The 15,826-nt window shown below is 47.3% G+C and overlaps 1 protein-coding gene across 3 annotated transcripts in view; it reads left to right on the forward strand.

Moving 5' to 3' along the window:
* Positions 1–1,322: 1,322 nt before the first annotated feature.
* EDARADD (EDAR associated via death domain) overlaps positions 1,323–15,826 on the forward strand; it is a gene marked incomplete at its 5' end in the record, with an annotated part of 56,216 nt that continues 41,712 nt past the window's right edge. For 2 of the 3 annotated variants that reach the window (XM_081230597.1, XM_081230598.1), the window contains 3 exons: positions 1,323–1,386; positions 11,853–11,911; positions 15,424–15,463. In XM_081230597.1, the coding sequence (XP_081086723.1) occupies positions 1,323–1,386; positions 11,853–11,911; positions 15,424–15,463 (163 nt within the window). Of the gene's footprint in view, positions 1,387–2,339; positions 2,495–11,852; positions 11,912–15,423; positions 15,464–15,826 lie in introns of those variants that run through there. The other variant, XM_081230599.1, reaches the window with a different exon arrangement.

The following is a 15,826-nucleotide window of genomic DNA, read 5'->3' on the forward strand; positions in this document are numbered from 1 at the left end:
TCGGCAGGCGGACTCTCAACCACTGCGCCACCAGGGAGGCCCTAAAGAGTGTTTTAAAACCCTCTTTGGGTAGCAGTAGAAGGAAAAGCAGAAGGACACAGTATGACAGCAAATAGATTGTATGGTAGCCCTTTGGCAACTCCAGTGGATGATAATTGTTTTTAAGTGTCCATCAACAGATGAATGGATAAAGAAGATGTAGCAATATGTACAATGGAATAGTACTCAGCCATAAAAAGAAACGAAATCGAGTTATTTGTAGTGAGGTGGATGGACCTAGAGTCTGTCATACAGAGTGAAGTAAGTCAGAAAGAGAAAAACAAATACTGTACGCTAACACATATATATGGAATCTAAAAAACAAACAAAAAAAAAATGGTCCTGAAGAACCTAGGGGCAAGATGGGAATAAAGGCGCTGACCTACTAGAGCATGGACTTGAGGACACGGGGAGGGGGAAGGGTAAGCTGTGACAAAGTGAGAGAGTGTCATGGACATATATACACTACCAAATGTAAAACAGATCGCTAGTGGGAAGCAGCTGCATAGCATAGGAAGATCAGCTCAGTGCTTTGTGACCTTCTAGAGGGGTGGGATAGGGAGGGAGGGAGACGCAAGAGGGAAGAGATATGGGGATATATGTATATGTATAACTGATTCACTTTGTTATAAAGCAGAAACTAACACACCATTGTAAAGCAATTATACTCCAATAAAGATGTTAAAAAAATAATTGTTTTTAAATTAGTTTTTTGTAAATTAAAAAAAAAGTTCCACTTGCATTACACTTTAGAGTTCACAAAGCACATGGGAAAAATAAGGTAATGAGGGCTTATGGTTGCAATTCACAAAAAGTAGGTACAAAGAAATGGAATGAAAGGGAATAATATATATAGTCAGTTTTCTTTTGAAAAATTAACGTTGAAGTGTGTTTCTGCCACCCATCTTCTATTTGATATAATAAGAGTGGGGGTGATAAGACAATTAATTCAGGGTTTTGAAAAGCAAACCAGCTTCAGAGCAACGCTTGAGCTTGTGTTGCCGACTTGCTATGTGGTTCCTGACAACCAACCTCAGAAATAATTCCATCATCCTGAGAAGTACAGAAAGAACCACAAACCAAACCTCAAAATGGATGCTAAGAGAAAACACCGTTTAAAAAAATTTCTCTTCCTATCAGAAGGCAGACCAAAAGGAAGTTCATCCTCCCACCCACAAATTCCCCAGAGAGCTTTCCACCAGAAGGTCGACACCCAGCCGGACCCTCTTCTCTGAGCCTCTCGTTTCTTTCATGGCATATTAAGTGCCGATCTGGAGAGTGCCATGGGCCTCAGGACTACTAAACAGAGGGGGAGAGGCACAAAGCACGCCCCTGGTCGCCAAGAGGGTATGTACACACTTGCTGCTTTCCTGCATTTTTCGGAGCTGAGTTTTTAGCCAGAGGCTGCTCCTTCACGATAAACTAACTAAAAGCTATGTTATCTCTTTCAAATCAATTCCTCTCTTTCAATTCTTATGTGTGAGGACAAAGGTTATTTTAAACCCTTATGAGATTACTATTAAATTTAAATTGCCTGTAACCATCGTATAGTAATAGATTTATGATTGATGATAGGTTTAGTTAAAATATAACAATCTTAAAAATATTCTTAGTGAAAGATTCCAATCTGTGCGCACGTAATTGGTATAAAATTAAAATTAAAAAAAATAGACCTTGGCATTTCCGAGGGAGCCCTAAGCTATTTTTCTAGCGAGGCTGTGCGAGTGTGTATCAGGCTTCCTCTTTTCACTCCCTTTGTGTTGTAAGTACCCTGGAGGTCATGTAATAACCAATGCCAAAGAAAAATCAAAATAGAAATTATTAGCGTGTGCCATCATGCAGCGGCGTACTCTGCCTAAAGAGCAGGAAATGGTCTAAACATCAGACCGCCGCCAGGCATCTCAGCCCAGGTCTATGCGCGGAGAAGAGTTGCGGCCGGACTCAGGGCGAAAGGAGGGAGCCAGGAGAGCGACCCGCGGCTGCAGCCGGGTTTTAAGGCTAATAATCGCTTCGCAGCAGGTCCCGGGCAGCACTCGTGCGAGCTCCGCGGCGGGACCTGCCGTGGGAGACCTGGGCGCAGGACTGGAAGGGCGCTCGCGGCGGCCGCTGGGGACCCCGGGGCACCCAGGGACTCTCCCAGCGCCCTGGTCCGCTGCACCTGGGCTCTCGCTCGCGCGTGTGGGGGCGAGGGTGGAACCCGGACGCGCACTGCAGGGGCTTTGCTAATTGCCAAGCAGGAAGTGAGCGCCGGGAAGAGCTGCTGAGAGAGGGGAGGAGCGGGCGGAGGAGGGGCGCGCGGAGCCGCCGAGGTTCGCTCCCCGCGCGTCCGAAAAGCAGGGCAACCGAGCCCCGCAACCCGGCTTTCCTCCCCTGTCCCGCCGCCGCCCGGCCCCGTTCGGGCGCTCTTTGGCCCTCCCCGTCCCCATGGCTTCTCCGGAAGACCCTGTGCGCGCGGGTAAGTTGACACCGCGCCGCACCCTCACCCGGGGCACGGACCGCGGGTCGCTAGATCGCGAGGCGTCCGCGTCTGCGGCGGGGCTGTCGGGGCCGAGCTCCCCGCGAGCCCCGAGGGGCGACCTGGGACCACCCTGGACCCTGGCGCCCGACCCGGGTCCGCGCGGGGCCGGACGGGGGACAGCGGCGGCGCCCGGTCTCGGAGGGCGAGGTGCGAGGCTCCCCCCGCGAGCCGCTGCTGGTGGTGCGCGGCCCCCGCGGCCCCCTGGCCCCAGTCGCCCCCAAGCGTGCCTGAGACGCCCATTCTCTCCTCTTGCTCTCTCGCCCCACCGTCTTTGTTCTGCACCGGCGATGCCAGGTTGAAACAAGCCCCTCAAACCTCTCCGGCAGAAAAGAGCGCAAGGGGTGGATTTCTTTTTTTCCTCCCGAGCTCTCCCTTTCTCCCTACTCACGTGCCTTCTCATTTCTCCTCTTCTCTCCTCGTTTCACTTTTATTAAATGGTTTTGTTCTAAATATTGGTCCTCGGAGCTATTTCATAAACTAGTATCCACAAAACCAGGCGGCTGGTCCCACCTGTGGAGGCCTTTGGTTAGAATGGCCTCTAGTTCTGTCCTTATCGTTAAATGTTGTGTTTGCACCTGAAGCCAGAGTCTAGGTTTTTCTTTAATCTCACTTGAATTGAAAAACCGTAAAATACTGTGTCTGTTCCTGAGACCAGGCTCTCGATTTTTCTTTAATTTCACTTGAATTGAAAATCTTCCTCAGACTTCACCTTTCAGGAATTCGCTGTCCTTGCTCTCCCATACCCTAGGCTGATCCTCAGTGAATGTTTGTCGAACACGTGAATGAATGAATGATGTATCCCCCAGAGCACACTGGGGCTTTTTCTAGTTTTGTTGAGGCTGGAAAGGCTAGGGAGAGAACCAGATATACAGAACCACAGATACCTGCTTAGAGACACGTGCTCCCTATTTTATTTCTTGGGCTTGGGCAGGGCCGGAGCTTGAATGTTTTATTGTTCATTTGGGGATTCAGCAATTAGGAGAATGAGATAGAAAGTATCTGGAGGTGGGTCAGAGATGGCTAACTTGGCCTTGTGATGTGCTGGGTCTGGGAGAGTTTCCTGGAGATTTTAAGAAAGATCTAAATTCTCCTTCAAGTGGTTCTTCTTTAAGTGAGGAATGGTAAACATTTTATCCATGGGAGATGGAAGATAAGTAAATGGTTTGGATATCCTTCTCCTCCCCCATATTCATTGTTTGGAAAAACAGACGGGGAAATTAAGGGAGAAATCCTACCCCTGGCCCCCAACTCTCACCTCTGCATCCACTTCCTCTTCTGAAAATGTAATTGGCAAGATGCCAAGAGGTGTTAAGCTAGATTTTACTAACAGTGGTTTCCATCTCATTAAATGATGATGGTGAAGGAGATTCAAAAAGATCTTGATCGGGACCCACTGAATGGGGGTACATATAAGGTCTGCTTGGGACCCCCAAAATCAATGGCACCAGAGGAGGTGGGTGTTGGGAAACACAGCTTCATGTATAAAAAGCCTCAGTGAGTCAAGAGTGTGATAAGGCCACCAGAGCAGCTAACAGGATCTTAGATGACAGTAATAGTACTACAGGATCTAGAAGTCCGGTGATGCTACTTAGCCTGCTTGGCCCAGCGAAAATGGAAGCTCACAACCTGGAACAAAGGGACTTGGAAATCCCAGTACATGTGGTGGGATGAGAGACCTGAGGATATGATGATAGGAGGGCGTCATTCGGAAAGAACCTGTCTCCTTGACTTTGAGAGGTAGAACCCAAACTTGTAGGTGGTTTTGTTGGCTTCCTACAAAGAGGGGAGAGACCTCCTGAGTAGAGATCTCCCTCTCACTTGCAGCGATGTTGAAGAACATCTCCAGGCATCTGAAAGATACTCTCATGTCCATTCCCACTCTGGAATTCTATCAATTAGATGAGGGTTCTTCCAGTTTAAAAAAAGATATATAATATCTCCACACTTGCATGTAGAAACAAAGGGTTGGACAGAAATATGACCAAAAAAATGACTTCCTCTTTCTAACATCTCATATCATTTCTATAACCTCCAGGACACATCCCTTCCATTTCTGTAATGGAGCCACAAGTGGTGATAATGTGTAAAACTCGTTACGTGGCATTTTCGTGTCTCCACCCCAGACCCAGTTACCATGCTGTCTCACCAGGTTTCCTGCACTTACCTCCCAACTGGTATTTCCGCACACACTCTCACCTTCCACCAACCTGTTCACCTAAAAGTGGCCAGAGGGACCTTTTAAAAACAAATCAGATCTCGCCATTCCTCTACTCAGAAACCTGCGCTGACTTTCCAGTAAATCCTCAGTCCTTCAGTGGTGTCCATACTCTGTATGTGGGCCTGTAGCTCTCCCTTCAGTCGGCAAGCCTGCTCTTTCTCTTCGTCTGCACTGCAGCCACCCTGCCTCCTCTGTTTCCTTGAGAGCCCTGGACCACCTGCCTCCTGGCCTTTGCACAAGTTGTTTCTGCTGCCTGGAAGTCTCCCTTCACCTCCCCCCAACCCCCGCCGGTCCATTTACCTCCTGCCCACCCTTCAGATTTCAGATCAAAACTGATGTAGATTCAGCTCCAAGTTACACAATCTTGGTGCACCCTTCCAGCACCTGTCGCCCTTTCTAGCTGTGAAGATTTCACCATTGTCTCTCTACCCCGTTAGACTATAATTCTTGGACAGAGGGCATGTCTGTTTTGCTCGACCGGTCTGCTCCACAGACCGTGGAGACTGTTTTTCTCCAACGCCTGGCCCAGTACCCAGCACTTAGTAAGCCCTGGTTAAATACTTATCATCTCAGTAAATGAATGAAAGATATAAAATGTAACCACCTGTTCATCAAACTGTGGGCAGAAAAAGCTCTTCCCATATTGGCATCTTAGGAACTGATTCAGTTAGATATGTTAACTGGGTTTACCTTGTAAAGTTAAAAAAAAATAAAGATGTTTGTATATCCACATGCATATAACAAAGGTGGGTGTCTATTATTATACCATATGAACTTAATTAAAAAAACAACTCTTTGCCTTGAGAAAATTTACACTGGCAGGAAGATAGTCATGCAGGTTACAGTGTGGCCATCTCATTCCATCTCTTCCACTAATAAACCATCCATCGTGGAAGGAGTCAGAATTGCCTGTTGAAAGTGAATAAAATCTGGTTCGTGTTCATACATATATTAAGGGCAGAAACAAAGAAAGAGGCTTTGAAAGTCGGGAGAGTTGGGGAGATGGTACAGTTCATTGCTTCGTCGCAGTGAGCTAAGTAAGTGCCCTTGGCCGTGGAGCGCATCAGTGTATGTTCTGCCTTTGTTCATCCTCGGGGTATTGTTTGCACTGCACACAGGGTTGCTCCCTGGGAACCCTGGCCCTAGAGACCGGCCCAGGACAGCCCCTTAGGTGGCATCTCACCCCTCACGCACCCCTCTGAGCCCTCCTACGCGCTTGAATGGGTCTGATGTGGCACCCTGTCCTTCTTGCAAACTCCAGTAGCACCGGGAGCAGAAACCAGGACTAAAGGGGGAACCACTTGGAGCAGCACCCTTATTTGAAAGGCTGGACCAACCAGTTCATTCACCACATCCACCAGAGAGTGCTGACAGACCGCGGTTTTCCTTTCTTCCTTCCTTCTTCCCTTTCTCCTTCCCCGTCCCGTGGGTTTTTCCAATGCCCACTTCATTTCTTTCCCTTTCTTACAATGCCTCTAAGTTTTCTTCTCTCTACCCAAGTATTTCCCCCTTGTCTGCATTCCTCTTTCATCCCTTGGTTCATCTCTTCCCTCCCCTCCCCTCTCCCTCAGCTTGGCCATCGTCCAGAGAAGTTGCTCTAGAGGTGCACCTTCTTGATCCCTGGTCCTTTCTCAGCTTGTTCAGCCCCTGCTCTGAGGTGCAGGGATGACAGAGCAGGGCTGCTGCCAGACAGAGAAGAGGGTAAACTTAGCAGCGTGTTAGCGCTGCTGCCCTGAGAGCTTCCGTAATCCTGAATACGGTTAGGACTCTAGGGCTTCCTTAGAATCAGGAGTGAAAACAGCTGTAGGTCAAAAGAAAAGCTAGGGTACAAAAAATAACAGAGGAAAAATAAATGAACTCTGAAATCACCGAGTTCAAAGAATTGCCTTTACTTTTTCACTAAGAAGCACAAAAGGCCCCACTCTTTTGATTCCTGATGATCGGGAAAGCCAGGAAGCTCTGACACGCTTCCCTCTTTGTTTCTCTGAAAGGACATCTTTAGAGGAGATCTTTGAACTTCCTCTGAGGAACTGTCTTGAGGAACTATTGGCCCTTATCTAATGTGATTCATAAAGGGAGAGGTCCGGACGTGACCGTGCTGCGCTTGGGCAGCTTACCCACGTCTGTGTTGGACAATCCGAGATCGTTCCTGGTGGAGAGGCTGCCGGGTGCAGCCCACAGTCTCCAGGGCTCCTGGGGATTCTGATTCAGGAGCTGACGAGAGCTGGGTCTTTGAGTGGATGATGGGTAGGTGAGATTTTGCATTCAGAGTTGATGCCGGAGTGATGAAAGCTTTGAGGTATGTCGGGTGAATGTCTTTTGCACATGGGAAGGACATGAATTTGGGGGCCAGAGAGTGGACTGTTATGGGTTGAACTGTGCTCCCCACCCAAAAAGAATTTTGTTGACATCCTAATCCCCAGTACCTCAGAACGTGACCTGATTTGGGAATAAAGTCTTTACAGAAGCAGTCAAGTTAAAATGAGGTCATCAGAGTGAGCTCTCATCCAGTGTGACTGGTACCCTCACAGGAAGGGAAAATTTGGACATAGAGATACCCCCAGGACAGTCTGTTATCAGGTGGTCAATGCATGAACCACTTCAAGCAACCCGAAGCTAGTGGAAAACGGGTAGATTTTGAAGTCAGAAAGTCCCAGATCCAAATCCTGCTGCTTCCTTTGCCCTATGACCTTGGGCACTCATGCTGTAACCAGCATGACTGTTTTCCTGCCAGTGTAAATTTTCTCAGGGCAAAGAGTTGTTTTTTAAATTAAGTTCATATGGTATAATAATAGATACCCACCTTTGTTATATGCATGTGGATATACAAACATCTTTATTTTTTTTTTAACTTTACAAGGTAAACCCAGTTAACATATCTAACTGAATCAGTTCCTAAGATGCCAATATGGGAAGAGCTTTTTCTGCCCACAGTTTGATGCCTGTAAACCAGGCAGCATGGGGCGATGGGGTGGGTGAATGGGGAGGGGTACTGGGTAAGTGGGAGCTCTAATTGTAACTGGGCTTCCTGTGTTGGAGTGACCTTCACTTGAAGATGCTCTTTTCACCTTTGGGGCCCCTACTTCTCACCACTCATGGACTTTTAAAGCTGGAAGGGCACGGGGAGGCTCTCTATCCCCCCTCCCCCTGAATATTACAGATGAGGCACCTGAGGCCCAGAGAAACAAGTAACTGCAGCTGGCCTTGCTTGCTCTCCCCTGGGGCCTCCGGGAGCCAGGCTGGGTGCCCTTCCAGCAGCTGAGTAGCATCAGCTCACCATGGGTTTCACTCAGGCCTTTTGAGGACCCCCCCAGAAGATGCTCATGTGAATTAAACATCATTCTCATTGCCATCAGTGAGACCCCCTTTGGTCAATTACCAGCTAATTTGGGGTGACCTCTGCCTTCTTTAGAGTCACCAATCCAGGAGAATGGAGGCAGCTTTGGGACAGTAGAGCGATAGCCAGGATCAGGAGGAAGGTCCCCACCCACCCCTGGCTGAGCTGCCGGCCTTGCCACCTCGGAGCTCGCATGATCCCCCTTTCTCTTTCAGCGTGATCCCCCTTTCTCTTTCAGCTTCCTCGTGCCGCATCTGATACCAGAGCCTTGCCTAGAGGCCCAGCCTGCTGTTACCTGGGGCCCGTAAAAATAAACATTTTAAAGCTTCTGAGTAAACTATTTGATTTCATTCTAATAATATTGTAAACATGTGGCTCCAAGAGCTCTCAGAAATACTTTAGGACAACTGCTTACTTCTAGACTAGTCTCAGATAACCAGGATCAGCCCTCCTCCAGATAATCTGTTGGTACACAACACGGGCCTGTGAGAACAAAGGTGTTTCTGCGTGAACTACAGCAAGGGCCAGGGGGAAGGCCTGGGATCAGGTAGAACAAGTGGAGCGACACTGTGGGCCTGGGTCTGTGAGTGGATTTGGCAATTACACGTAAGGAAGAACTTCATCCCCAGCCTGGTCTACGTCAGAAGCTGATACAGTCACAACCATGCGAATGAAAATAATAAAAGGCCTGAAAGTGCCTCTAAGACTGGTCCTAAACCTTTCCTGATCGCCTAAGCCTTTCCTGATCGCCCTCTCACTTTGCTGTTGTGCTTCAGAAAACAACAAAAAAAGCGCCCTAAATTCTCTGTGCCCTTCCCATCTTAAATTCCATCTATTCTCAGAGGCTTCAGACCAAAGCAAGAGACTTTGGGCCTCCAAACACTTGTGGTCCTGTTCACCCCATCACCCTCAGAGGCACAGATTCTCAGGGGGAGTTGTTCCCAAACCTGACCTGACCAGAATAATGATGATCAGCTGGGTTTGGGAGCCAGCCACGTGGACCCCCTCCTGTTACAGAGGAAGAGCCCGAGGCTGGGAACACTTAACATGAGTCATCCAAGGTCATACCGCTAGACTCATTCAGGGTCAGGCCACTAGGTCTCAGTGGTGTGGCAGTGAGGACCCAAGCCTTCTCCTCCCAAGCCCTGTGTGCCTTCCCTTTAACTGGCCTGTTTGCATTCTCACTGCTGCTTTTGGGGTAATTCTGCCTTTGCCAGCTGTCTCCTCCATTTTCTTCCTCTTTGTCTTTTTCCTTCCTCACATACTAATGTCTCTGTAGGAAACAGGCCTAACTTGTCATAGACTTGGTGGGCAATAGCTGCACAGGATACCTATTAAAATTCCACCCCCCTAGTGGAGGTAAGCTTTTAAAGTATTATCATCCAGGGAATGCCCTGGCGGTCCAGTGGTTAGGACAACGCGCTCTCACTGCTGAAGGCCCAGGTTCAATCCCTGGTTGGGGAACTAAGGTCCCACAAGGCCGCGTGGCCAAAAAAAAAAAGTTTTATCATCCAGATACACTTTGGTGAAAATTAAGCGGTTGAGACTAGGCTGTGATAGGAGGGAAAGAAAAGACTGGAGGCTATTCATGGTGGCTTCTACTACCCGCTCCCCAGCCAGGAGCTAGACATGAGAATGATAGAAAGGAAAAACTGGAAAACCGAAGGCAGGTGTCCAGCTAGACCTATTTGAAGTATGCTCATGAGTCCCATTCTTTTTCATCTCTAGGCCTTCGCCTATGCTGTTCCCTCTGCCTAGAATGCTTTTCCCTCCCTGACTTCTCCTGGCTAGTTTCAACTCATCCTTCTGGACTCAAGTGTCATCTCCTCTATATAGGCTCCTCTCTACCCGCTCTTCACTCCCCACCAGACACCCCAGGCTAGGCTTGTGTTCCTCCTGTGTTTCCATATCCTTCTTCATTTCTACTGTCTTAACACCAAGTGCTCTGTATGATAATTGCCTTTTCCTTGGGCAGCAGGAGTTCTGTAAACTCAGGGTGGAGTTAGCAACACAACTTGTTCTTATTTTCTTTACATTGACTTAAATCCAGGTCTGAGTCTGTAATCTACTGGGCTGGCAGGAAATTGCATTTCAGTCCAAACTGGGGCCTGGCCCCTTCCTTAGGGTCATATAGGAACCTAAGAGGATGATGTGGTGCTTGGAAAAGGAGGGGCCTTGAATTTTTAGTGCATTTGGGTGGGCTTGATGTCCTTGTTGTCCAAGCCTGCGAAGACTCTTGAGGTCCAGGAGCCCTCTGTTTCTCTTGCAGACCCAAATCATGGGTTTGTTTCTCTGTGGGGCTGGGAACCCTGGGACCCAGGGGTTAGCCCCCTCCGTGCATTCCCTGATGTGGTCTTGCCACCTCTGGGCTCTGCTAAGGACCACGGCACAGTCCCCACTCGTGGAGCTGCAGTGTCTGTCCCCTGCTCCATGGAGGGACACTGGCAAAAACTCTCTCCTTTGCCCCCACTCCTCTGGGCCACCTCCTTTAATCTCTCCAGTGACTGTAGCCTGTCATAAAATAAACAAAGAGATGTCCCCTTCACACTGCTTCTCCTTCGGGCATTGTCAACACCTACGGGGAGAGAAATGTGAGAAGTCTGGACACATTCTCAAATGGGAAACATCTGGGGAGAACAAACAAATGATCTCCATAAGTTGTCCTGTTTTGTTTGTTTGGATCCCCCAAGGCATTCCCAGGACCTAGTGCCTGGGCCACAGTATGTACTTAATGAAGATTTGGGAGAAAAATGAAAGGTGAATCTTGACTGGCCCAAGGCTGGCCACTTAGGGTTTTGCAGGTCGTGTAGTGACTGCACAAAATACCGAGGATCCCATTCAGACAGATACGGTTATCGAGCAAGATAGTATTCTGGCAGATGTTTCGTAAACTGTCTTGGAAAGGGGGAGCTTTTTTTTTGTAATTTTCTTGCTCAAAGTTATAATCAGATTGTTGCCGACCTGGGTCCTTGGACTCTTTAATCAATAGAAATTGATAAGAGACAAGAGGAGAAACTCAGGCAATGCTTTATTGGGACTTGTGCTGCAGCATGAGGGGTAAAAACAAGAAACAGGTGCCCTTGCTTGCTGTCCTAGGGGGGCGCAGTGAGCTGGTCCCTTAAATGGGGTGAGGGTGGGTGCGGATTGGTGGGTCAGGCCTGAGGTGTGGCTTAGGTGGCCTGACCACCCCCTTGGTGGTGTTGTGTGCAGGGATCACGTGCAGTACCCTGCTTTTGCTCCCGGCACCTCAGAAATGGCAGTTGGTTTGTGCCCTTTTTGTATTCTTTTCTGTATGTTGTTCATAATTTGCCCAACGGCACTTGCGTGCAGTTATTTTTAGTATTTTATAGTTTCTTTGTACTCTGTTGCTTGAGGAGATGTTTGTCCAGGTGCAAGCGCTCCAGTAAAGGGTCCCAGGTCCCAGCCTGTCTCAAAATCCAATATGCAAAAGAGTCATTAATATCACATTCACCTAATTTGTAGTTATTTGTACCTCTGAGTATTTGTAGATATTTGTAAGTAAACTGTTCCAAAATCTTTTTTTAATGTAGTTTATTAGTCATCATCACTTTCTTGGTGCAGCCTGAACTCATTCTTTCTTATTTTGTCTCCACTAATGACTGAAAGTAAGCTTTTCTCCAAACTGATTGGGGTAGCTTGTGTCTATATGAAGACAGTTATCAAAGGACACACCGTGCTTCTAAGGTAAAGAAAATGCTCTCTATTTGCTCTCTTTACAGATCATTTGACAAAGGAGCCGGTGGAAGACACAGACCCTAGCACTATATCCCTTAATATGGTAGGTTACAACTTTTACATTAATGGTGATGACTCCTGTTTTTCCTTTTTCCCCTTTGTTATTTCTTTGTATTTTTTATTACTTAGTACTTACATGAAATTTGAAACCCTAAAATAAGGTTTTCCAAGATAAATTTCTTTTTCATGATATTTCTCTGTGACATAATAAACTTGGGGTTTCTCCAGGTTAAAAATGGTGTTAGACTCTGTTCTCATTTTGCACATATCAGAAGTGGTCTTCTTAGGTTACGTGAGGTCTTTATCTGCTTGTCTACTTTTAATACTATCTATTTTTAATTACCAATTCTTCAGAAATCAAAATATCTAACTTGAGATTGAAAGAAAAAATAGGACAACCTTAAAGTAAAGGCGGGCTGCCCATGTGTCAGATGGGCATACACTGTTGATTTACCTCTGTTACCACTTTTTTTTTCTTTTAATTTTTAAAATTTATTTTTGGCTGTGTTGGGTCTTTGTTGCTTCACGTGGGGTTTCTCTAGTTGCGGCGAGTGGGGGCTACTTTTCGTTGCAGTGCACAGACTTCTCACTGTGGTGGCTTCTCTCGTTGTGGAGCACGGGCTCTAGGCATGCGGGCTTCAGTAGTTGTGGCTCGCGGGCCCTAGAGCGCAGGCTCAGTAGTTGTGGCGCACGGGCTTAGTTGCTTGGCGGCACGTGGGATCTTCCCGGACCAGGGCTCGAACCCTTGTCCCCTGCATTGGCAGGTGGATTCTTAACCACTGTGCCACCAGGGAAGTCCCTCTTCTGGCTTCTGATGGTCGTCGGAAGTTCTTGGTGTCCCCTGGCTTGTAGCTGCTTCGCTCCATTCTCTCCCTTTGGTGGCACGTGGCCGTCTTCTCCCTGTGTGTCTGTGTCTTGTTATCTCTTCTCCTCTTACAAGGACGTCTGTCCTATTGGATTAAGGGCCTACCCTACACCACTATGACCTCATCTTAAATAATTCTATCTACAATGACCCTATTTCCAATGAGGTCACAGTCTGAGGTACTAGGGGTTAGGACTTCGAGGTATTTTTGGAGGGGACACATTTCAACTATAACATTCCTTCCAGGATTAAATACATGGTCCTTGCCATGGCAGATGAGGTCCTCCGTGACCATGTCTCAACAACCCTCTGATGAGCCAGTTGTGTGTAGCTATTTGCTGCTCCTCAAATGCCCCACGCCCTCGCCCCGTCCTGGGTACCCATAGTGCTGGCCCTTCCCTGCTTCCTCATGTAATGAACTCCTATGCGTCCCGCCACTCAGCCCAACTGTTCCTTATCTGGGAAGGCTTCTCAGCCTTGGGGCCTTCGGGTGCTGCCTTATCCATAGTCCCTACTTTTTTTTTTTTTTTGCGGTACGCGGGCCTCTCACTGTCGTGGCCTCTCCCGTTGCGGAGCACAGGCTCCGGACGCGCAGGCTCAGGGGCCATGGCTCATGGGCCCAGCCGCTCTGCGGCATGTGGGATCTTCCCAGACCGGGGCACAAACCCGTGTCCCCTGCATCAGCAGGCGGACTCTCAACCACTGCGCCACCAGGGAAGCCCCATAGTCCCTACTTTTTATCGCATTGTGTGGGAATTATTTGCTTGCCTGACTTCCTGTGAGGCTGTGCTGACTGTCTTCCCATACACAGAGTGGGGCACGAAGCAGGCAGCAGTGTTAAATGAGCCAAGCTTCCCGAGATCCTAGAATGGCACCCTTCCTAAACCCCTTTGCCTCCTTTGCAGGGTCTTCCATGGAAACTGGCTCCATTATTTCGTGTCCAACCCTGTCTTCCTTTTCCACCTCCAGCATGCATCTGTCCTGCAGGCTGGCCCGTCTTCCAACCACCTGGCCTTGCTCCTCCGTGCCCACCATCTGCAATCACCTTGCTCCTTTCTCTCGGTCATCTGGGTCCTGGGCATTCTCTAGGCCCATCTCAACTGTCAGTCTCTCCAGGAAACCTGCACTTGTTCGTTCATGTAGTCTGAACAGGGTCAAAATCTGGGGATGTAAAGATCATGGTCCCTTCTCTTGAAACACTCACAGTCTGTCTGAGGAGATAGACAAATACTTTGAAAAGAGCCTGATAAGCACTATGGTACAGATGTGTTTTCCATGCTCTGGGGAGCAGAGGATGGAGAAGGATTTAGTCTGGGGGAAAAGTATTTGATTTTTAAGTTCTCTGTGATTGATGATTGATTGATTGATTGATTTCTTTTTTCACTCAGGATTGTGGTTTATTACAGCAAAAGTATTCAGATTAAAGTCAGCCAAAGGAAGAGGGGCATAGGACAGGGCCCAGGAAGGTTACAAGCATGGAGCTTTCAGCTACCCTCTGTCAGTGACGTTGTGTGGACAGTGTTTACTTGTCCCAGTAACGATGTGTGATGATACACACAGAGTATTGACAACCAGGGAAGCTCACCCCACCCTTGGGGTCCAGAGTGTTATTGGGGCTCAGTCATGTAGACACGCTTGACCACCAGTGTGTCTGACCTTAGGCTCCAGCCCCTTCACAAGTTGAACTGATACCGTAAAGACGATTGATTGATTTCTTTTGTGGAAAGGGGTTGGAGGCTTCTAGAAGGTTCTGAAACTTTACTGCCTAGCTCCAAAGAAACTCCAAGGAAAGGCATTTGAAACAGAATCCCTGGTTCCACATTTGTTTCTTTTCCTCCTCTGTCCAAGGAAGATAGTGATGAGACTTACAGGAGACTTGGGAGGTACAGCTTTTTTTTTTTAGGCTGGAGGACTATAGACCCAAAGGCCCAGATGCAGATGATGGTAGGAACTGAGCCGGGGTCAGAGGACAGGCTAGGGAGATTGGGTGCATCCCAACTCCTCTCATGGAAGTCTTTAGAAAATGACTACGTTGTATAATCTGCAGTAGAAGCTTCCAGAAGCTTAGATACCTGCATATTTGTCAGTACCAACAAAGAAATATGTGATTGTAAGAGCATTTGCTATTTTGAATTCCCTTTAACAGTACTGCCCTCAACTAAAGCATTGGGGAATTGTGCATAATGGGTAACTAATTCGTAGATCTTCGTGCAATTAATGGGATAGTTACCTTTTGACTCCTGTCCTAGTCAACCCGTGACAGAGCTGTCCAATTGTGAGTACTGCCCAGAACACATGCTTATTGGCCCGAATGAATGTCACAGAAATGGTGAGAAGAGATGGGTCTGTCCCCGTAATTCACTAACAGAAATGTCCCTCAATTTTGAGCTGCAGGAAATAGAGAAAGAGCACTGCAGAAAAGGGAGGAAGTGTGGTTTAGTGGTCAGAGCTGAAGGCTTCTTCTGTTTCATGTTCCAACATTAACTTCTCATCCACCTTGGTTTCATTTCTGTAAAATTGAGAATGAAAGCAAGCAATGGGTCAGGCGTATTGATAAATCCAAGGCTAATAACTTGCAAGGTTTTAAATTAAAATCATGACTTTCCCAAGACAAAGCTTTCTTTTCACTTTGATCTTATAATTGACTACAGTGTTTAAAAATAACACTCCTCTTTTGTTGGTTTCTACAGTCAGACAAATATCCCATTCAAGACACAGGACTCCCTAAAGGTATGTACAGTTAAAGTAGCAATTTAAACTTGTGATTACTTTCATATCTTGAACAAAGCACTAGTCAAAGTAATTTTTCATTTTTTAAAATTGTAAAACAGAAACATACTGATAATTTAGTGCATGATTTGACCTTCTCTGGTATGAATTTTCTTATTAAAATGTAGAAATTATTTTACAGCAAATTATACATCAAATTCCTGTGGTGTTTTTAACATGCATAAAATGAAGAAAGCCAGGACTGTGGGTTGCAAGGGTCAGAAATGTAGCTCAAATTAGTTTAAAATGGCGGTGGGGGGGGACTTGGTGGCTTAGAATCTTTGGGTGCTGCTAAATCCAAGCATTTAAATGATGTCTCAGGCT

Source organism: Mesoplodon bidens (genome assembly GCF_964165515.1).
Source record: "Mesoplodon bidens genome assembly, chromosome: 1".
Taxonomy (NCBI): domain Eukaryota; kingdom Metazoa; phylum Chordata; class Mammalia; order Artiodactyla; family Ziphiidae; genus Mesoplodon; species Mesoplodon bidens.